This window comes from Dasypus novemcinctus, chromosome 1 (genome assembly GCF_030445035.2).
Source record: "Dasypus novemcinctus isolate mDasNov1 chromosome 1, mDasNov1.1.hap2, whole genome shotgun sequence".
NCBI lineage: Eukaryota > Metazoa > Chordata > Mammalia > Cingulata > Dasypodidae > Dasypus > Dasypus novemcinctus.
The window spans coordinates 121,220,872-121,245,292 of NC_080673.1; the positions used below are offsets into that span (position 1 = coordinate 121,220,872).

At 39.1% G+C, this 24,421-nt stretch overlaps 1 protein-coding gene across 4 annotated transcripts in view; it reads right to left on the reverse strand.

The window, feature by feature from the left end:
* Nucleotides 1-8,377, reverse strand: part of COPS4 (COP9 signalosome subunit 4) — a 46,264-nt gene extending 37,887 nt beyond the window's left edge. For 2 of the 4 annotated variants that reach the window (XM_071215724.1, XM_004472669.4), the window contains exon 1: nt 8,066-8,377. In XM_071215724.1, the coding sequence (XP_071071825.1) occupies nt 8,066-8,139 (74 nt within the window). In that variant the 5' untranslated portion in view covers nt 8,140-8,377. Of the gene's footprint in view, nt 1-8,032 lie in introns of all 4 variants that reach the window. The other 2 variants (XM_004472670.5, XM_023582854.3) reach the window with 2 other exon arrangements.
* Nucleotides 8,378-24,421: the final 16,044 nt, after the last annotated feature.

The following is a 24,421-nucleotide window of genomic DNA, read 5'->3' on the forward strand; positions in this document are numbered from 1 at the left end:
GGAAAGGAGGGCGTGGACTCTGCTCTGGGGCATTCTGCCAATCTGCTGAAAACACTGAAAGGCAAATTGCAATTCTGGCAGACTAATAGCCCTGGAAGAATGAGGATCTGAGTTCCTAGCCTATGAAAGAAGAAAACACTAGTACTTTAGAAGTAATGTACAAATTCTATTCTAAAGATCATCTAGGTCAATCAAAAAATTCTGAAGCCTTGCCCTACCTAGATTGATAGCACTCTCAGGTATCATGCAGAAGAAAATGAAATTCTCTCTGAAAGGTAACATTTTAGATCCGTTTCTGAAAATACATTTTCAAAGTATTTGTTCAATGAAGACTGCAAGACATTACAATATGAGAGAGAATCAATAAATGCAACAAGTCAAAAGAAATGCAGAGAAATTCCACATATTGGTGCTATCAGAAATAGACTGTGATAAAATTATGCTTACCATATTCATGGAGACAGACAAGCTTTAAAGTTTCAGCAATGAACTGGGAACCATAAAAAGTGTCATTTGAAAAAAGGACCACCAGGAATTACAGAATTAAAAATACTATAACCAAACTTAAAAACTCAATGGCATTCTTAACAAACAGATAAGAAGAAGAGTTGATCAACTAGAAGAGAAGTCAAAAGAACCTAACCAGAATAAAGCAATGAAATGGATATAATATGGTAGAGTATATATACACTCCCTATATCCCCATCACTTTGAAATGTGATTTGTTGCTCTTCAAATCAAGAGGTAAAGTTTGGTAGCAGATGTGGCTCAAGCGACTGAGCACCTGCTTCCCACATGGGAGGTCCTGGGATCCATCCCAGTGCCTCCTAAAAAAAATAAAAATAAAATGAAAAAACTAACTCAGGGGAGCCAATGTGGCTCAGTGGTTGAATGTCAGCTTCCCACCTAAGAGATTCTAAGTTCAATCTGTGGCCCTGGTACATTAAAAAAAAAAATTTTTTTTTAAAAAGGTAGTAAAATTTCCCCAACCCTTGATTCTGAGCTTATTTGGCCAATAGAATATGGCAGAAGTGAGGTGCCAGTTTTGAGCTTACATGTCAAGAGGCTATATATGCTTCTCCTCTCTTGGAACTCTGCTGCTGCCACACGAACAAACCCAGTCTAAAGTACCAGATGACACTCCCAGCCAACAGTCAGCCAACCCACAGAGCAGAGCAGAGCTATCTACTTGACCTGCAGCTGACCCTACCTGATGCATGTAGGAGCCCACATGGAGCCAAGAACATGCAGAGTACAGAAGAATCATTCATCTGGGCCCAACTCAAACTAACAAACACAACTGTGAGTTAAATAAATGAGTCTTGTTTTATACCCCTAAATTTTAGGGTGGTTTGTTTCCCAGCAAAAGCTAACTGATAAAGATAAGTAAAAACTAATCTGCACAGGCATCACAAAGAAGCTACAGAAAATTAAAGAGAAAACCTTAAAAGCAGGTAAGTGCTGCTGATAAGGATAGAAAGATGACAGAGAGAAAGAGTGAAAGAAAGAGAGGGAGACAAACAGAATGATACAAGAAATGTGGCAAAATGTTAATAGTTGGTAAATTTGAAAATCTGGGTATGTAGATGGGTATGCTGGAGTTCCATAAATTATTTCTCTATTATTTATGTACTTTCCTGTAAGTTTGAAATTATTGCACAATTTTTTTTTAAGCAAGTAAGTACTAATAAAATTTTCAGGAGAGAAATAATTTCCAATTGAGTTGGGCCTTAAAACATGCTAAATATTTCAATTTAGTGCAAGTGGGGGGGAAACAATGGGGGAACTCAGGCATTCTATACCAAAAAAATTACTATCGGAAATGTAGACCAGTTTAGTGAAAATAATATAAGGCCAAAAAGGTAGACTTATTTAGAATTTAAGAGCTCTGAATAAGCTGAATTCTGGCTTTGCCACTAGCAAAATGACCTCAAGGCAAAGTATATCACCTCTGTTCTTCAGTTTTCTCTATAAATAATGGAAATAATATCACCCACCTGTTAAGGATTAAAAAACATAATGTGATACTAGGCACTCCTCGAATGTTACCCACCTTTACTCCAGCAAAGGGAACTACTAAAATTGTTGAGTAACTTATACAAAAATTAACTCAAAATGGATCAAGGACCTAAATATAAAATATAAATATAAAAGCAACCACGATAGGAAGCGGATGTGGCTCAAGTGACAGAGCTTCCGCCCACCATATGGGAGAACCTGGTTTCGATCCCTGGAGCCTCCTGGTGAAAAAGAAGAGAAAGCATGCCCGCACAGCAAGCCATTTTCCGTGTGAGTGCCCATGTGGTGAGCCAGTGCCCGCGTGAGTACCAGAATGGTTAGCCAGTGCCCCACCTATGTGAGTGATGCAGCAAGATGATGACGCATCAAAAGAGAGACAAGGGGAGAATCAAGGTGAAACAGTAGAAACCAGGAACTGAGATGGTACAATTGAGAGGTAACCTCTCTCCCCATCAGAGTCTCCAGGATGGAATCCCGGTGAATCCTAGAGGAGAGAAAATAAGGAGAAGACAACGCAGACAGCAAAAAAACAAGCAAACAAACAAACAAACAAAAAACAGCAGGGTGGGAGGAGGGGAAGGAAGGGAAATAAATCTTTTAAGCAACCACCATAAAACTCCTAGAAGAAAATGTAGGAAAACATCTTCAAGATCTTATGGTGGTCGGTAGTTTCTTGAATATTACACCCAAACCAAGAGTAACAAAAAAATAGATAAATGGGATCACCTCAAAATTAAATACTTTTTCACCTCAAAGGACTCTGTCAAAAGGGTGAAAGGGGAGCTAACTCAATGAAAGAAAATATTTGGAAATCACATATCCAATAAGAGTTTAAAATCTATGATGTACAAAGACATCACATAACTCAACAACAAAAGACAAACTACCCAATTTAAAAATGGGCAAAACACTTGAAAAAATAATTGTCCAAAGAATAAATATAAATGGTGAAAAAATGTTCAACATCACTAGTGGTTAGGATACAAATCAAAACTAAAAAGAGATATCATTTTATACCTATTAGATGGCCACTATTAAAAGGTGGAAAACTGTAAATGTTGGAGAGGATGTAGGAAGACAGGAATGCTTATTCACTGTTGGTGGGAATGTAGAATAGTTACTAGGTATATACCCAGAAGAACTGAGAGCAGTGATACAAACAGACATCTGCAAACCGATGTTCATAGCCACATTATTCATGATTGCCGAAAGCTGGAAACAACCCAGGTGTCCATCAACAGATGAACAGATAAACAAACTGTAGTGTATTCGCATGATGGAATATTATGCAGTTGTAAGAAGAAATGAAGTCATGAAGCATATCACTTCATGGAGGAACCTGGAGGACATTATGTTGAACGAAGCAAGCCAAAGATAAAAGGACAAATACCGTATAACTGCATTACTATGAACCAAATATATTGTGTAACATATTGTATGATTCAAAAAAAATTTTTAATGTATCCAGTACATCTAATTGATAAATGTATGTTTTTATTCAACTGTTTTCTTTTTAGCTTTTAATTGTTTATATTTTCAATTATTAAATGTACAAAACAAAATTTTTTAAAAAAGTCAACAGAGTTCTGGTATTTTGCATCAGCACCCCTTTGGCTGACTAATACACTACCTTAGATAAATTTTCAATATTCTATTATGTTGAGCCATGTAAAATTGCTAACGTTCTCATGGTTCAGCCTAGTGTAAATATAACATCCCTCTTAAAATATTCAAATGCCTTTATAAAAGATAATTTGATGCAGTCTGCAATAAAAGATACATATGAGATGGATAGATATTGAAAAGGCATGGGAAGCGGACTTGGCCCAGTGGTTAGGGCTTCCGTCTACCACATGGGAGGTCTGCGGTTCAAACCCCGGGCCTCCCTGACCCGTGTGGAGCTGGCCCATGCGCAGTGCTGATGCGCGCAAGGAGTGCCCTGCCACGCAGGGGTGTCCCCCGCGTAGGGGAGCCCCACACGCAAGGAGTGCACCCCATAAGGAGAGCCGCCCAGCGTGAAAGAAAGTGCAGCCTGCCCAGGAATGGCGCCGCCCACACTTCCCAGTGCGGCCTTGATGACAACAGAAGCGGACAAAGAAACAAGACGCAGCAAATAGACACAGAGACAGACAACCGACAACCGGGGGGGTGGGGGTGGGGGGTGGGGAATTAAATAAATAAATAAATCTTTGAAAAAAAAAAAAGAAAAGGCAAATATAATAAATTGTTAATGGTAAAATATAGGAATTCACTGTAAATATATTTCAACTTTATGGTATGTTTGAAAAATCTGAAAATATGTTGGAATAAAACATACAGATAAAAATTTCAAATGTGTTAAAACACACTAAGTAAGATGGCAAACCTAAAACAGGACATTGAAGACACAATTCAGTCATTAGCTAAGGAGAAAAGGAAAACAGAGAGTTATCAAGTTTCCTCAGAAGATTATAAACTCTTTGAAGAGAAATTTTCCTAGCATTAAATTCTATGCCCTGTGCCTTTATATGAGATAATGAATACAATGTACAATATGTATAAAAGCAGTCTCTAAAATTTGCAAAAGCGCTTTCATATGGTCAATTTCTTATATCAACTCTAGAGAGTCACGTTAACTCATGGTTATATGAAAGCATTTCTAATTAAGTTTTCAACAAGGAAAGTAGAGTACAACAATCTGGTGGATTTAAAGTATGAGCTTTTAGAGTAGACAAAGCTAGCTATTCATTGACTGGACCAATTATTTATTGAATGGCTACTGTTATAGATATCGTACTAATTGCTAGGAACACAAAATATCAATATTTTTGAAAATCAATTTACTCTAGCATTCCTTAATAGGGAATCTTTTGCTACCCAGCTCCTAACATAAACTCTAAAACCACTTATATATTTCAGTTTTTTCCCTTGAAGCATGTAGCTGCAGAACTGTTTTGTTATAGGAATAAATATCCTGACACATTCTTGCTCACATAGGGCATTCCATCACTGGTGGAAACAGGCAAAATATAAGCCTGCAGGCAAGGCCAAGACTTTTCTCAGAAAGCAAGAACTTACTCTGTGCCCAGCACTAGTCAAATACTCTACATGCCTTATTTCATTTACTCTTCACAGTAACTCCATGTGCTAGATTGTTACAGTAATGGTCTTCAATAAATCCTGCCTCTCAGACCATGGCCCTTTGCAAGGCAAATTCCCTAGGAAGTAGACTCTTGTGACTTCCTTTGACCAGTATTGGAGAACTGATGTTGTGAGACTTCCAAAGCTGGCTGTTTTAGTTTGCCAAAGGACCAGGAAAGGGTTGGCTTTTCTAAAGGGGATTTATCTGGAATTAAGGCTCACAATTCCAAGAACATGAAAAGTCCAAACCAAGGCACCATCAGAGGTGTGTTCTCACCAAAGGCAGCTGCCACATGGTGAAGATGGCCACTGATCTCTGCCAAGATCTCTGCCTTCCCCTCTAGAATCTAAAAGAGCTCGGCTGTCAGCAATCAGAGAGGGCTTGTCTCTTCTTGAGCTGCTCAGTTTGGCCTAGCCTCTTGGGGGTTCTTAAGTGATCCTCTAGTCCTCTCTCACATGGCAGGATCAAATATGGCGGCTTCTGTATTCTCTTTGTCTATCAGGTCTCTCCCTGTGTCTCCGTTTTTATCAGACCCAGCAAGAGGGCGGAGACTCAACATGAATCTAATCAAAGGACCCTCAATGAAATTTAACGCAACCAAATGGTATCACACCCACAGGAATAGATTAGTTTAAAAAAATAATCATTCTCCTTTAGGGAGTCATAAAATAATTTCAAACTGCCACACTAACCTTAGGAGATCTTGCAGCTTCCATTCTCATTATCTGGGAACATTCCCATGGTTTTTTTTTAAGGAAGCTCCAACTAAATTACTAAATGAGAGACCATGTGAAACAGAGACATAGCCAGATATGTGAGTCCGTTTTAGACCCTATACCTCCAGCTGAGCTGCAAGCTGACTGCATCTGCATGAGTAGCCCAAATGAGACAAGCAAAATAGCCTTATCAACTCCCTGAAAAATACTAATTGTTACACCACTGAATTTTTGGTTTGTTAAGGAGCAGATACCTGAAGCATCTATAAGATCAGTATTATTTATTTCCATTTCAGAGTTAAGGAAGTATATGCTTTACCAGATTTCAGAATTTTGCAAATACTTGAAAAGCAGTATTTCTTATTTTTCCTCAAGAAAGTAAAAAGCTAAGCAAGCATGGAAAAAATATAACCTAGTTTTACTTCCATCCAAATCTATAAAAATTATATGCAATAAAGGATTGAACCCATGAAACAGGAAAACATAGTTAACTTATTTTCACCTGTGAAATAAGTCAATATGTATTTACTTACTGCTTAAGAATAATAACAGCAACAACTACCTGATGGCCCTTGCTATGTATCAGGTATTGTTCTCTGTGATATAAATGTGATTTGAGTGTATGCACACACGCACACACACACTCATTTTATCCTCAAACCCTGTGAATAAGTTCTACAATTATTTCCATTTTCCTGATGGGGATAGTGCCACACAAAATAATTAAGCCCATGATTCACAGTTAAATTTCCCAAGAGAAACAGATTATTGTACATGGTGTGGGATGTATAACACAGGGAATCCTGGGGTGGAAGATGGACTGTGGTTAACAGAATATGAGAACATTCTCTCATTCTATAACACATATAATATTAATACAGAGGGTTAATAATCAGGTGGATTGGGGGGAAACACACCAAATGTAAGATATTGGCTATAGATAGTACTAATATTTTGATGCTCTTTCATAGTTTGTAACAAATGTTTCACAACAATGCAAGGTGTTGGTGGTGGGGTGATGTATGGGAGACCTGTATAATGATATGCATGTCTGTTTTCTAAGATCACAACTTTTACTATACACTTATTGTTTATGTATGTTCATGTATGAATGATATACTTCAATAAAAAATTTTTAATGAAAAGAAAGTAGATTATATTTGCCACCAGAGAAAAGGCAATACAGCCTATATTTTTTAAAAAGTCAAAATTCAATGTCCAGGTTAAAGCAGGTGCATCCCATTAACAAGGATCACAGTGATCTGCACTGTCAGGACCTAAATATTAGGGTCAACTTGAGAGGCATATTTTTAATAAGACGCATGTTTATTACAGAAAAGCAGTGCTGAGAAATCTACAAAGGGAAAAATGGAATGACACATGACTCATATGTTTTATATATATGCATGTTTTATATATACATACATGCATACATTTATGTTTAACACTGTTAAACAACTGTTTGTAGGCCCGTGAGGGAGAGACACATGTCACAGACTTTAACTTGTAGTGCGCCTAAGCCTTTACATAAATGCTAATAAAATTCCTAAACAATCCAAATTCTGACAATTACCAATCTAGACATTTTGGCGCACGTTATGAGGGCATTCCGCCTATATGCCAGAAACATATCCCACACTCCCGTCTTCAGAGTTGAAGCGGTTTTGGAGAAGAGTACCAAAAACACAAGGACCCAGAGAAGACGGTTCTAGTGATTCTGGACGACATGATAGCGGCCATACCTCCTTAGCCTGTCAGGCCGAGAAGCCATCTCCCCAGAAAACCCTGTATCAGAGTCTCGGAACGCAAATTTCTTTCAATTAAAAAAAAAAAAAAAAGTCTCCGAAAAGCCAGAATTCGGCGTGAGGCCGGCCAGATAGGAAAAGACACCAGGGGAGGCCGAGGCCTTGGGAGCAGACATCCCGCAGACCGCGCTTCTAGGATCCAAGACGCCAGTAAAGATACTATCAAGGATGGAACAAGTTGACAGTCATCCCAGATCTACGGCCCCGAGGGCCCCTGCACAGGGTCCCTTCCAGCTTTCTACTGCTCCCAACCTTTCCTTCTCCAACCGACCTTAGGCCCGCCCCCTTGGTCGTCAGGCCCGCGTCTAGTCTCATAGCCGAGAGTCGCCGTCAGTTCAAGGAGAACTTGTCTTGTGACTTCCCTCCCTCACCTCTCTACTCCCGTGCTCCCGGGAAACACTCACTTGCCCGCCAGATCTTTATGAGAGCCGCTCGAATTCATGAGCTGGGCCAAATCCTGCCGCACGGCTGCCGCCATCTTTCTTCCAGCTCAGCTGCAGCTCTGTAGCGCTTTCGCCGCCGAAAAGAAAATGAGTGTGGTCCTCCAGACTGCAGCTAGATGGAACCCGAGATGCCACAGAGTAGCGCCTGTGGCGGCCAGAGCGCCAAAGATGAATGGGTGTAGGAGGCTGACCTAGCTCCTCCCCTAGGGTTGAGTTACGCGCTTCCACACCTCACGCCAGGGGTTCGCCCAGGCCTCTCTCACAGGATCAGTCTCACCGGCTCTGACTTGGGGTTGGCCGATTTATTCCAAAGGACTGTGTTACTTGTGCAACTCTAGAAAGTGCCGGGTACTCAAAACTGCCACTTTTTTCTAAGTTCCGTGTTTCATGTCTGGTTTCCTCCTATTTAAAGCAGCGCTTCTCAAACTGCTTGTGGTAAAGAGCGAGTTGTTTTTATTTCCAGTTCATTACAGGCCAGTACTTTTGTAAAATTGTTCCCATTCCCCCTCCCACTCTGTAACCTTTTTATAAGTTATATATATATATATATATGTACACACACGCATATATGTATATATACATCCCAGTTTGTCTAGGGCAGTGATAATTACATCTGTTGTCCTGAAGTAATTATAATACCCCCTTTCACTCTAGAAACTTTCTATATTTGGAAGAAAAATTACATAGTCACCTGTAAGAGTAAATTCAAATAGAAATCGAGATACGTCTGTATCTCCTTATTCCTTCACGCGGATTTCTGGTTCACAAGTATATAGTGGATGATAGAATCACAATATCCCACAATTACGTCAATTATCCCACATTATGCACACAACAGCCTGAGAACAACAGTTATAATACTACCACTCCCAATATTATTACTGAAAACGATTGAAAGTTTTTCTGCATTTCTTCTACCTACTTCCCCTCACTTTTAAATAATTTTACCACATCTACATTGTGAACACATAGAGCCATTACAAACTGTACTTTCTCCTTTTTAATTCTCATGTAACCTTAGTTCTGCAAATAATACCTACTTAATGTTCACCATTTGTTCTTATATTGTTACCTCCCTATTTTTGTTGTCTGTGTTCCTACAGGTTGGTAACAGCTTTTGCCTTTTATGTTTGAAAATCAGTTCAGTTAGATATAATAATCCTTGACTGACTTCTCTTGAGAATTCAAAGTATGTTAATCCATTTTCTTGTAGCATAAAGCATTGCTAAAAAGTATCTGATGATTGTCTGTTTTTTTTTTTTTCGTTCTAAATCACTTTTTACCTAGTTTGCCTAGAGGCCCAAAAGATTTTTTTCTTTTTTTTCTCTAAGGTAGGTAATTTTACTAGAAAATGTATTTATGTTAGTCATTCTGGGTCAATATTCTCAGATATGCAGTGTGCTCTTTCAATATGAAGTTTCAATTTTTTAAAAATTTTCTTAAATTATTTCATATTTGTTCTATTCTTTTGGTTTCCTTTCATAAACTACTATTATCTACATGTTAAAAGTCCTTTGCCTATGTTTAATATTATCACCTCTCATCAAACCTTTTTGCTTTTTTACCTTCTTTTTAATTAAAAAAAAAATTCCTCCTCTTCACTTTCTATTTCTCTTCAGGCACCATCTGTTGTATTTATTCACTCCTGTTTCCTTCTAGTTTAGTCTTCATTTCTAAAATGATATTTTTACTTCTAAGCCTTTCCTAAGTTCTGAATTTTTCTAATTCTTATCATGTTGCTCTTCATGTCCTGTATTGTTTAACTAGTGATTACCTTTCTCTTTCCCTACATTTCATTATCAAACACCCTCTTTCTAATATCATATGAGAATGCTCTAGTCCCTCACTGCTTCTTTATTCCACCTCAACAAAGAAAACTTAGAATATTCCACACCCTCCACTCCCAGTTGAGACTTTTAGAACATATTTACTTGCTTACCTCACCCTAATTCCTAGGTTTCACTGAGAAAGGTTGATACTTTTTGTTCCATTCCAGCATTTGGTATTCCTTTGCAGTATGTCTCTTTTATTTTAAGAATCCTTAATTTACCACTTGTGTTAGACATTCACAGTTACATTATTTTTAATCTCATTACTATATAAATTCAAGGTTCCTTACCACAAATTTCTCTTCATCTTGTCCTGATATGCAGCCTCTGTTATGATTGGTTTATTGTTTAGTAGCATTCCCTCTTAAGTGATCTCCCAGATGCTATACATGGGTAAGATATCTTTTTAATCTACACATATCAACAAATATATTTCTATCACCCTGACATTTTAATAGGATTTCTTTTTTTAAGATTTCTTTTTATTTATTTAATTCCCCTCCCCCAGTTGTCTGTTTTCTGTGTCTTTTTGCTGCGTCTTGTTTCTTTGTCCGCTTCTGTTGTCGTCAGCGGTGCGGGAAGTGTGGGCGGCGCCATTCCTCCCTCCTTCGAGCTGGGCTGCTCTCCTTATGTGTGCACTCCTTGCGCGTGGGTGACACCCCTGTGTGGCACAGGCACTCCTTGCGGGCATCAGCACTGCGCATGGGCCAGCTCCACACGGGTCAAGGAGGCCCGGGGCTTGAACCACGGACCTCCCATGTGGTAGACGAACGCCCTAACCACTGGGCCAAAGTCCGTTTTCCTTAATAGGATTTGAATTGAGCTTGTATTCTTTTCCCTCAGTGAATGCTGTACGCCACAGTTTTCTAGCTTCCAGGATTTCAGATGAGAAGTCCAATGTCAGTGATTTCTTCCTCTTGCTCTCTCCTTCCCTCCTGCCCTCACTTCTTTCTTTTTCTTCTCTTCCCTTATCTATATTTTTTATTGAAGATTTATTTTAGATTAAATGGTTTCATTTTGCAATGTAGTCTTCAACAAAAATAGAAATCAGAATGAAAATAAAATATTAAAATATCTTTCCCAAAAAGAAAAAAGAAAAAAAGATCTTAAAAAGAGAGGGGGAAAAAAAAAAAAAGAAAAGAAAATAAAAATCTTTCCCTCAAAGCATTTCAGAATCATAAAAACAAAACACAAGAGTCACGGGTTCAGATGAACCAGAAAGCAAACTGGTCCACATTTCAGAGTCCCAGGCTCCATATGCTATCACCAACAAACCATTTCTAAGATGTCAACAACCTATGCTGTTTGTTTTGAATTTTCTTTTCTTCTTCTCTTCCTCCTTCTGTTTCCCCACCTTCTCCTCACCCTCCTTCTCCTCTCCCTCCTTCTTTCATTGCTTCTTCTTTCCACCTGGGAATTTTTAAGATCATCTCTTCATAGAAATTTTCTTAAAGATATGCCTAGTTGTATCATTTCTCATTGATCCTATCTGGAACTCAGTGATGCCTTTCTCTTCAGATTCAACTCTGTGTTTTGGTCAGGGAACTTTTCTGTTGTTATCTCTTTTGTTTCTTACCTTTTTTTCTGTTCTCCTTTCTCCTTTTGGTACTCCAAATACTCATACATTAGGTCTTTTAGTTTTATCTTCTTGTCTTGTTTATCATAATTTCTATCTCTGTATTTTGCAATATCTTTTCTGCTTTTCTTTTCAAACCATTTAGCAAGATTTAATAATTCTTCACTATATCTGCTATGTGGGTTTTTTAAATTATTTTATATGTATACTCACATAAAAATATTATACCTGCTTGATTTATGAAACCCCAAATCGAAACAACCAAAATGGCCATCATAAGGAAAATGTAGCAGGAAGCGCTTGTGGCTCAACTGGTAAGAGCATCCACCTACCATATGGAGGGCCCAGGACTTGATACCCAGGGCCTCCAGACCTGTGTGGTGAGCTGGCCCATGCTCAGTGCTGCTGCATGCAAGGAGTGCCATGACATGCAGGAGTGTCCCCCATGTAGGGGTACCCCACGCACAAGGAGTGTGCCCCGCACAAAAAAAGTGCACCCAACTAGGAGTGGCACTGCACACATGGAGAGCTGACACAGCAAGATGATGCAACAAAAAATGTGACAGTTTCCCAGTGCCGCATGACAAGAGTGCAAGCAGACACAGAAGAACACACGGTGAATGGACACAGAGTAGACAATGGGGGGGAAGGGGAGAGTAATAAATAAAATCTTTAAAAAAAAAAAAGGAAAATGTATAAATAAAGTATGGCATATTCATTCAATAGAATACTACTCAGCATTAAAATGGAAAAAAAAAAAAAAACTACCGATACATGCAAGAACATAAACTCAAAAACAGTATCCTGAGTGAAAGAAACCAGAAACAAACATATATGATTCCATCTACGTAAAATCTACAGTAAACAAAACTAATCTATGGTGATACAAATCAGATCACAAGTTGCCTGGGGAGTGGGCAATAGGAAGACAGTAATTTACTGGGAAGGGGCAGGAGATGATGGGAATAGTCTACATATTGATAGGGGTGTGGGTTACATGTATTAAAATACACACTTAAGATCTGTGCATTTCACTGAAAGGAAGTTACACATCAGTCTTATTAAGTTAATTTATGTACTTATATTTATTTATTGTATAAATGTCTTCTGTCTATTCTTGCAGCTTTTTATTACTAAGAGGTACTTGTTCTCATGTTCTAGATATTCTTTTCTGTGGCTGCTGGATTTTATAAAATGCATTTTCATTTCCTTTGTCTATTTGTTAGAGTTCAGATATGGCTGCATGAGTACCTTAAGTAGCAGCAATCTCATGGGTAGTGTATTAGTCTGGGTTCTCTAAAGAAAAAAACTGACAAAAAATATGTTTGTGTTATGTAAATATTATGATTTTTTTTTTTCATAGGAATTGGCTCACACGACTATGGGATAGGCAAGTCAAAATTCCATTGGGCAGGCTGCTAGCTGGAACTCCAATTGAAGGTTTTCCATGAATTCCCCAGGAGAAGCTGGCTAGCTGAAGTAAAGGTGGAAATTCTCCCTTCAGACTGCTGAAATCATCACTTTTCAATTTAAAGTCTTCAATTGATTGGATGAGACTTCTCTCATTGTTGAAGGCAATCTCCTCTGTTGATTGTAGATGTAATCAGCCATACAGCCATTCAACTTACTGATGATTTAAGTCTACAAAATATCCTCCCAGTAACAAAGAGGCCAGTGCTTGCTTAATGAAACAACTGAACACCATAACATGGCCAAATTGACACGTGAATTTAACCATCACTATCCACTCCTTGTCAACTTGGCAGGCATACACATGTCCTTAAACCATACTTAATCTCTAAATAAAAAAAAACAAGAGTCATTTTTGCCTAACAATACTCAACTGTCCTGCACACAACTGGAAGCATGCTAACTCTCCCCAGAATAGGTGTTACAACCCAACTCCTGAAAGGCACAAGTTGGTGAGGCCATGAGACCAAAGAACATACCTGGCATTTAGTCAGGAATAAGCTTCATTGGGACTTAAAAACAAGAGAGACTTTTTGATGGCGGACAGTCAAAGAAGGAATGAAGTTAGTGCTCCTCGAAAGGTGAGAAAATTTCAGAACAAGGACATTCCATAGGGTATGAGAACAGAGTTCCTGCTAGGATCACGTGAAGCACACACATGGGTGTAGTGATGTTTTCACTACTCTCTTAGGAAGGACGTTTACCAAGGATGTTTACTGCTTTGGGAAGATTATAGTTTACGATGCCATCCATGCATTCTCTCCCCTCTGGGCAGGTTTGTTAACCTTTAACCTATGTCTAGGTCACACAAGCAACTTCGGGGGGCTGTGTTCCCACAATCCACCCTCAATAGTGGCCTATGGTGACCATAGGACAAGAATTGCACCCACATTCCACAGCAACAATATAAAAGACAATAGCTAAAGCAGTTATGTGTTTTTCAGTGACAACTGCAGTTTCATCTGGCACAAAAATGGCCAATGGGTAGAGCCACCAGGGAACACGCTTTACTTTACATCTAACCTTGATAGTAAAAGTACACGACCCAGGGAGTAACCACCCCACATCACCACTATATAAAGCATATCCTAATAAAAGCCTGGACTTATTCACCTGTTCCCTTATAAGGGAACAAATATAGTTGCAAGTCTCATTGAAAGACAGCAGCTGAATCTCAGTCTTTTTTTTTTTTTAAGATTTATTTATTTATTTAATTCGCCCCCACCCCCCTCCCCCCCATTGTCTGTTCTCTGTGTCTATTTGCTGCATCTTGTTTCTTTGTCTGCTTCTGTTGTCGTCAGTGGCATGGGAAGTGTGGGCGGCGCCATTCCTGGGCAGGCTGCACTTTCTTTCGCGCTGGGCGGCTCTCCTTACAGGCCACTCCTTGCGCGTGGGGCTCCCCTACACGGGGTACACCCCTACGTGGCAGGGCACTCCTTGCATGCATCAGGACTGTGCATGGGCCAGCTCCACACGGATCAAGGAGGTCCAGGGTTTGAACCGCAGACCTCCCATGTGGTAGACAGACGCCCTAACCACTGGGCCAAGACCGTTTCCCTGAATCTCAGTCTTAAATGAGAAGGTCTTCTCCCAATTTTGTCGACGGGTCTTATTCTGCCATGCCAGCAAGTTGTTCTATGCTGTCCAATTTACAGGAGTTATGGTCCAAGGAAGAAGGCCAGTAGCACCTGAGGGTGGTAAGTCTGTGTAAACCCAACATTGGGTTTGATTATGAGCACAAATTCCTGCTGAAGCCCACTGCAGAAAGGTATTGACTAGGGCACTATGGGTGAAAAGAAAGATGTTTATGGGGAACAATAAGGGGCAGATCGTGCTGGTCTAACATTATACAAGCAACATTTCCGTTAGTAGAGAGTCCACATAGATACACATAGCGCCCCCGCTATTTGCTGCCCTGATCAGTTGCATTTCTACTTTCGCCTGTCAGCTTTCAGGGAACCAATGGGGAAGCCTTTCTGTTTGGAGTTATCCAGGACTTCTTTTGAGTCCTGGACTTTCAAACTGGACCTTGTGACGAGGGTCTTTGGCAGGCTTTATTCTGAACAGCCACATTCCTTGTTTTCTATACTAAACTGCCTCAACGACCCCCTCAGAGAGTTTATACCTTTATTCTTAAGGTAACGTGAAGAGTGATGATCATTCTTCTGTAGCTGCTTCCTGCTGGTTAGGGAAAGAAGACCCTGCCTGATGAGGTGTGAAACTCTGGCTATTATATTGAGGTTGAGGGAAGGCAAGTTCAACATGTGATTAACTGGGTGAAATCCCTGCATGACTAATGCCTTATTCTGGAAGTTAATGATTCTGGAAGAAAAAAACTTCGTTAGAATTTTGAAGATACATGGTCCTACTAAATGGATAAAGAAAATGATGGTAAGGATCCCAAAAAAGGAGCCAGTCATAACATACTGGACCATGGGAATGAAAAAGGCCAGGTGCTCCAGATGCTGCATCCTCCCAAAGCTGATGGGCTTGATCTTGTAAGTTTCAAATGCCATATGGAAAACAGCAGTGGTTATGTCTAGGACAGCTAGAAATATGAGAGGCACTACTCTAGACATAAACTCACAAAGACAATATAGGCAACTTAAGAGAGCCATTCTTTTATCTTATAGGCACTTTCATTAATTACTTTGAAAATAAATTAAGCTTACCAAGACTTTCAACTTTTTAATATCCTTCTGGATATAATCTAGAATAGGAGAGATATTATCATATTCATTAGGTATATAGGTACAGCCCTTAATACTAATCAATGCACAAGTTCCTCTATGAGCTTCAGTTAATAGATCTAAGTCCCAGGTTCACAATACCATACATGTTGTCTCTCCATGGGAGCAGGCCAGAATGCCAATTGTGGTTGTTTAGGTTCTACACACATTACTCTGGTAATTGTTGCTCCACTTGGTATATCCTTCACACAACCAGCATGCTGCAGCACCATTGGCCCTTGGAGGGAAGCTCCAGTGTTTCACTTTACCACTATGAAACTGAGCCCATCTGGGGACAATGTCCATTGTAAATCTGGTCATATCACACCATCTCTGACTGCTGCAGAAGTCTGAAGCCGCAATGTACCTTCCATCTACTCCATGAGCCATATCCAGAGATGTGGTAGATACTTTTATTGCTTTAGGGATTTGTTCTGATTTACCTAACCAATAACTCAAATGAAGAGGCACCATGCAGGATACTGGAGATTTGGTTTGAATGCACAAGAGAGTCTGACAATCCTGAAGTCTATCTCTTAATTTCCATACACTTTCTAAATACTTTCAATGCCATTTATAACATATTAAGTGGACTTAACTATTTTTAGTACTCTACTTTTTACTTTTGCACCTTTACAAAGATTATGTTAATCAATGGTCAAAAACAAACATTTGCTTTGCTTTTCCTTCAAAGTCCTTTTTGTTTACAATGCGATGACTGCATACTCTTTTAGAGAATCATCAGAGCAAACAATATAACTAAGAGATTTTGATTGTTTTCATAGCATCACATTTTTCTAAGAATAGCTAAAACTATAACCAACAATATCACTATACAGACCAGTATTAAGATAAAATAGACAGTGAAGACTTTAAAAGTCTTTAAGAATTTTTTATACAATCCCCAAATATATAAGTAAATTATACATTTAATTTCTTTCTTATGTTTCTCTTTTATTTTGTTTAAGATTTATTTTATTTATTTATTTCACCCCACCTCCTTGCTGTTTGCACTTGCTGTGTCTGTTTGTTGTGTACTCATCTTTTTTTAGGAGGCATGGGAACTGAACCCAGGACCTCCCATGTGATAGATGGGATTTCAACTGCTTGAGCCATATCTACTTCCCTGTTTTCTCCTTTAGAAAGATCCTATTTACCACAAAGAAACTTCAGCAGTCCTGGAAGGAAACTAATTTTTTTACTTTAACAGAGAGAGAAAGTCAAGTTTTAGTTTTGCTTCAATAAACAAATCTTAGCATAGGTCATAATAAATTGAAGTTGTCCAACAGACTTTTTTTTCTGCTATAAAGTTACATTTTGTTGTTAATATTAACTCCTAGATTTCTACTTAATAATGATTTTCCAGAATCAGCCACCTACAGTATGAACTTTTAGTTTAGAAAAATGCTTTTACAAACTTCCCATAACTACAAAGACTATACTTACTTCATCTCAAAACAAATTTAACCTTTGCAAAACACATTCCTTAATGCTACCTTCTACAATATGTTCTACAACAGTCTATATTCATTCGAGCCTTGTCTTATATATTTCTACTCTGATTTTATGAAAACCAGCTACCTTATCTTAGGACAAAACACATTCCCTTAAACAAACATCAAATTTTAGTCAGCATTGACTATGAATTCACTTCCACAAAACTTGTACTTCTTTCTATATCCATTTAAGTTTCATATCCCTTATTCTGTTCTGTGAAGAAAAAAATATTCAATTCAATTTAGGCAAAAACAATTTTTTAAGACGAGGTTTATAATAATTTCATTAGCCAAAAACTTACATTTTTCATGATCTTAAATATTTAAAAGACTTAATTCTACCTTACTTTATTAGTATCCATATAAACCTAGGGAGATTACACCCAAGCTAAATAAAATTGGAACCATTATAGTTTATGCAAGAGATATTCTTTTTTTTTCTTCCTCCACAGAAGGCTAAAATCTCTTTTGTGAATAACCTTAACAGCATACTGACTAGTAAGTTCTGGAATATATTTGTTTAATTTGTTTAATCATAATTTAGAAAAATCTTTCCATAGTGTTCAAGGACTTTTTCTTTACTTACTGAAATTTGACCATTGGATTAATTGCTGTCATCTCAAAAGCTCTTAAAATTTAATTGTGGAATTACAGGACAGACTATACAAAGAAAGGTTTATTCTGAAATATCTCCTCTGTCCCTATCATTTTAATTTCCAGGCCCAGTAGACAGAATTCTATCTTTCCACACCTAGATCATCCTCTTAGTTTCCTCAACTGTTATTTTGTTTAAAGATTTTTTTAAAAATTTCTTTCCCTTTCCCCTCCCCACCTTCCACCCCCCATTGTCTGCTCTCAGTGTCCATTCATTGTGTGTTCTTCTGTGTCTGCTTGGATTCTTGTCAGCAGCACTGGGAATCCATGTCTCTTTTTTTTGTTGTATCACCTTGCTGCACCAGCTCTGTGTGTGTGTGGTGACACTCCTGGGCAAGCTGCACTTTTTTGTGCAGGGCGGCTGTCCTTGCAGGGCACACTTCTTGTGCGTGGGGTTCCCCTACATGGGGCACCCCTGTGTGGCATGGCACTCCTTGCACGAATCAGCTCTGCGCATGGGCCAGCTCACCACATGGATCAGGAGGCCCTGAGTTTGAACCCTTGTCCTCCCATATGGTAGACAGACACTCTATCAGTTGAGCCAAATCTGCTTCCCTCAACTGGTTTTAATGAGTCACTGGAATTCAGTGAAGTTTAGGAGAAGACCCTGGAGACACAATGGGCTATCGAAAGATTATAGGATAATTCAGAATAAACTTTTTTGTTTCTTTCCTTTAAATTGTTTCTTTTCTTTTTAAGATTTATTTATTTTTCTCCCCACTTATTGTTTTGCGCTTGCTATCTGCTCTTTGTGTCTGTTCGTTGTGTGCTGTCTGTGTCTGTTCATCTTTTAGGAAGCACCAGGAACTGAACCCAGGACCTCTCATGTGGGAGGGAGGTGCCCAATTGCTTGAGCCACATCTGCTCTGGGTTTGTTGTGTCTCTCGTTGTATCTCCTCATTGTGTCATCTTGTTGCATCAGCTTGCCATGACAGCCTGTCTCATCAGCTCGCTTCTTGCTCGTTTTCTTTAGGAGGCACCAGGAACTGAATCTGGGACCTCCCATGTGGGAGGCAGGCACCCAACTGCTTGAGCCATATCTTCTCCTTTATTCAGATTTTATGTGACTTTTCATCCTGTTTGGTTTCTCTAATTTGGGCCTCAGGAATACTCATTTAACTTTATAAGCCCTTACATAATTTTTGGCCATTTGAATAGAGCTCTTTTAAGAATTTTCATTTGTTAATTTAATATTACCATCTGGAGATATGAAAATAAACAATGAACTAACAGACAAACACAAATGGTTAAGAAACAGCAGCAGAAACATAAAACTCACTAATTTGACTCATAATTCTCACTCCTATGATATGGCTATGTCCAAGCTCTCCATCATTTCATATCTTTGATTTTTATTGCTTTTAAGATCTTCTCTGGAATTAGTGTTGCCTATAATATGCAGTTCATTCTTGAAAACACTTTTATTAGTGCCTAGCAACCAGTTAGGAATACTTAAGCAGTATAAATTCAGTTAAGTACTAATTTAGCAGTTTAGACAGACAGACTTTTAACACTTATATATTCTGGATTACTCTTTAGAAGCACACTTAGACAGACTTGTGTTCTGTCAGGAGTAAGCTACTGATTCAAAACTGAAAGTTCTTTTTAACACCTTGATAAAAATTCTGATAAAAAAATATGTGAATAAAACTTAAAACATTGTCAAAAAAACATCCCATTAAACTCTTCTGGTTTACACAATTTTGCCTTGTACCTGATCACCAACTCGTCAAAGGAGATCAGATAAGGAATCTTTCATCTCTGCCTGTGCTAGGACTTATCCCTTTCTAACTTTAACTTTAGCTATAGCTTCTTCTGCCTCAGTAGCCACCCACAAGTCTCCTAACAGGGACCATATTATAGCTGCCACTAGCTGGCAGTCTCCCTTTTCTTTATTTAAGTGTAGCTGCTCTTCTATCTGCTGTAGCACAGCCAACATACTTCCTGGAGATTTTGGGGTGTCCTCCTATGCTCTTGGTAGTCCCCACTGATCCTGGAGGGCAGCCACCCCTCCCCAAATGGATGTTATAGGCCAACCTGGAATTTCCCCCACGGATTCTCCTTTCCCTAAGCTCATGGGTGCTACTGACAGTGGCCCTTCGATCTCTTGGGTCGCGGCTTGCCAGTTGTTACAACCCAACTCCTGAAGGGCACGAGTTGATGAAGACATGAGACCAAAGAACACACCTGGCACATAGTCCAGCATAAGCTTTATAGGGACCTACGAACAAGAGAGATTCTTTGATGATGGCTGGTCAAAGAATTAATGAAGTTAGTGCTCCACAAAGAGATGAGAAAATGAGGGATGATATGTAAGGAGTTCCAGAACAAGGACATTCCATAAGGTATGAAAACAGTTCTTGCTAGAGTCACATGAAGCATACACATGGAGTGTGGTGATGCTTTCACTATGCTCATAGGAAAGACATTTACCAAGGATGTTTACTGCAAAACTCCATTCCTATTACCTCTGGGGAGGGTTGTTAAATTTTAGCTTATGTCTAGGTCACACAGGTGGCTATAAGCTGAGGACTTGGGAGGGGGGCACCTGGGTCCCCACAATAAGGTACAAATCCATAGGTAATATTAACTCTTGAACTCAATATCCTATAACTTAAATACTATGACAAGCACAACTTATACCTTATGATATCATATAATAAGAGGAAAAGATGGTGAAGAAAACAAATATATTTGATTATGTATATATATAAACATACTCAAAACAAGGAAGAAATAAGCATAACTATTAAAATCCTTATTTCTGTAACTGGTCATGTGGTTGAAGTTCATATTTGTAACTACCTTCTTCCACTACCCATTCCATATTCCCTTTACCCTCAGCAAGCATCTCAACTGGCCATGTACCTTGCCTGGTAGGGTGACCTAAACTTTCATTCCTGAAGTTCTGGGTCATTGTTAGTCATGCCTGGATTAAGTTGGACTGTTGAAGTTTTCTATTGACTTTAACCATCACAGGGTGTGATAGTACTAAGAGATGCCCTAAGCAAGTCTTCTATAGTCCAGGTAAACTCTTTTATCTCCGTTGTATAGATGCAGTCCTATTTCCCCATGAGAGTCAGGCAGGATCAATCACCCCAGCCAGTACAGTAATTTCCTTCTTTGCCTGTTGATTCAGAGGCATGAGGAGTCCAAAGTGGCCAGGAGGCAGTCTTAATTTCCAGTTCAAAGGAACCGTTGTTGTGTTTCCTGGTGGGAGTATTCCTCCTTTTGGAACTAAGACCTGTAGACCAGTAGAGCTTAAGGCTGCAGGTACAGGAAGTGAAAATTTTCCTAGTGTATCACTAGAGGTAATACTGATTGGTGCCACTCCCAATTACACCCCTTGATTCCTGGATGTGAATCCTGGCTATGATACAAACAGTACCATAGAGTGGATGTTAATATACAGCACACACACCCTCCTGAAGAACACTGTCCCAGCCCTGAAAGGTATTGCCACCTAGTTGATGCCATAGCTGAGTCTTCAAAAGGCCATTCCACCATTGCATCAGTCCAGCAGCTTCAGGATGATGGGGAATATGGTAAGACCAGTGAATTCCATAGGCATGTGCCCATTCCCACGTATCATTTGCTGTGAAGTGGGTTTCTTGATCAGAACCAATGCCATGTAGAATACCATGGCAGTGGATACAATATTCAGTAAGTCCACAGATGGTAGTTTTTGAAAAAAACATCAAGTACAGGGAAGGTAAACCCATATCTGGAGTATGCATCTATTCCATTTAGAACATATCATTGCTCCTTCCATGATAGAAGTGTTCCAATGTAATCAACTGCCACCAGGTAGCACACTGATCACCTCTGGGAATGGTGCCATATGGGCTGATTGTGGGTCTCTGCTGCTGGCAGATTGGGCACTCAGCAGTGGTTATAGCCAGGTTTGCCTTGGTGAGTGAAAGTCCTTGTTGCTGAGCACATGCAAAACTCCATTCCTATTACAATGGCCACTTTGTTCATGAGCCCACTAAACAATAACAGTAGTGGCTGGGGAAAGAGGCTAACTGCCATCCACAGAACAGGTCATCCTATCTACTTGATTATTAAAATCTTCCTTTGCTGAAGTTACCCTCTAGTGAGCTTTCTCATGGGAGACAGCGCCATAGAGTGGATGCTGATTTAGAGCGTATACAGCATCCATTCCAGGAGTTCCAGGAAGATTGTATCAGAAAAGGTCAACAGGGTTCACCTCTCTTAAAAAAACCATGGAAGGACAGAAGCTGTCCGAAGCAGCTGCTTTGGGGTCTGCAGACTAGTGAAAACCACACATATCATCCAGCAGGAAGTGGAATAGAGAGTTATTCACTCCCATGGAAGAGTTATTCACTCCCATGACAGAAAAGAGTGCCCATTCCCCACCCTCAAGGCAAACAGCCTAGGAAAAATTCATAAGTGATTGTGACTGAATAAGGGGGAGCATATGTTTTCCTCCCTGGGAAGAAGGAGGGTGAGTCAGAGGACTGAGTCTTGTTTCACTTTGGTGAGTTTAAAGACCAAGGCTGGGCTTTGAATTCAAGCTCTAACCCAGAAAGACCAGCTGGAGGAGTTTGGAAAAGAAACCTCTGTGGAAAAATTTGCCAGAGTACCATTTGTTGGCAAGTCAGGAATGGGAAAGAAGAAAAGGCTATTTAGAGTATCTCCTGTCCCTATCCCCAGGCTACCTTGGATCATGTCTGTGCCCCATTATTGGTTCCATGGTTTTGTTTTAATAGCTTAAATAGGGCAATTTTAAGATTTAGAATATATGAAATAAAAATCAAAAAAGAATAAAATCACACAACAGTAAATCCTAGGCAAGAGACAGAAACTGACCATCAGAGTAAACTCACCAACATAATTAGATGCATAGATATCAGTAAAAGTAAAAAATGGCAAGAAATATTAAGAAACATGAAGACATGGCCCAGCCAAAGGAACAAATTTAAAAACCCAAAGAGATATGGGATTTAAAACAACTAATTGGGAAGCAGCTGTGGCTCAATCAGTTGGGCTTCGTCTACCATATGGGAGGCCCTGGGTTCACGTCCCAGGGCCTCCTTGTGAAGGCAAAAGCTGGCCCGTGTGTCACAGAGGGCTCATGGCCCGTGCGCTGTGGAGAGCTAATGCAGCAAGTTGACGCAACGAAAGAGAGACAAGCAGACACAGAAAAACATGCAGTGAATGGACACAGTGAAGAGAGAGCAAAAGAGAAAAAAAAAAAAAAGGAACAAGCCACAAGGAGGGAATAAATAAATAGAAATTTTAAAAACAACAACAACAACAAATCAATGCTGTTCACACAAATCTCCTAAATCAATTCAAGGAGTTCAAGAAACTATGGCTAAAGAGATAAAGGATATTAAGAAGACCCTGGGTGAACATAAAGAACTTGAAAGTTTGCAAATAAAAGTAACAGTTTATGGGAATGAAAGACACACTGAATGAGATAAAAAATATATTAGACTGAGAGCAGTGACACAAATAGATATCTGCATGCCGATGTTCATAGCAGCATTATTCATGATAGCAAAAATTTGGAAACAACCCAGGTATCCATCAACTGATGAATGGATAAATAAATTGTGGAGTACACACACATGGAATATGACAACATGGATGAACCTGGAGGACATTATGTTGCGTGAAAGAAGCCAGACACAAAAGGAAAAATACTGAATGATTGCCCTATTGTGAACTAAATATATTATGTGAAATATAAATATATTATGTGAAATATGAATATGGGTAGAATTGTATGTATAGATCATTTTTCCTTGAAGGTGAACAAAAGTAAGTTAATACTACAGAATGTTAATGTCAGACAGAAAAAACAACAACACATTATACTAAGTGAAGGAGACCAGATACAGAGTACTACATATTGTATGATTTTATTTATATAAAATGTAAATATAAATCAATTCGTAATGGTGAAAGATTAGTTGTCATGTAGGTCTGAAGAAGGAATGCTGAGGGGTTTGGAGTCTTCCTTTTTGGAGTAATGAAATTGTTCCAGAATTTTTAGGATAATGACTATACAACATTGTGATTATTCTAAAAACCACTGTTGATATACTTTACATAGAATAACCAGACAGCAGCTATATACAGTGGGAGAAGCATAGAGAGATTGAGAGGTGAGGAAGTTTCTGGTTTGTTTCTTTGTTTTTTTGTTTATTATTATTAATATTGAAATCATGAAAATGCTCTAATAATGATTGAAGTGATGAATGCACCACTATGAGATTATAGCAAATACCATTGATCATACACCTTAGAGGATTGTATGCCTTATTAATATGTATCAATAAAATTATTAAAAAATACATTAGAGGAGAAAACAGGCTAGAGGTCAGGCATAAACAGCCTGGGGAAAAAAATCTTCTAGGGTTTAGGACACCAGAAGAAGGCTGGCCATGGCCCAGAGAAAAGAGGAGCAAAGGAAAAGAATTGCAATGGCAGAGCTGTGAGTTAAAAGCTGCAGTTGCTGGGAAGCAGACTTGGCCCAGTGGTTAGGGCATCCGTCTACCACATGGGAGGTCTGCGGTTCAAACCCCGGGCCT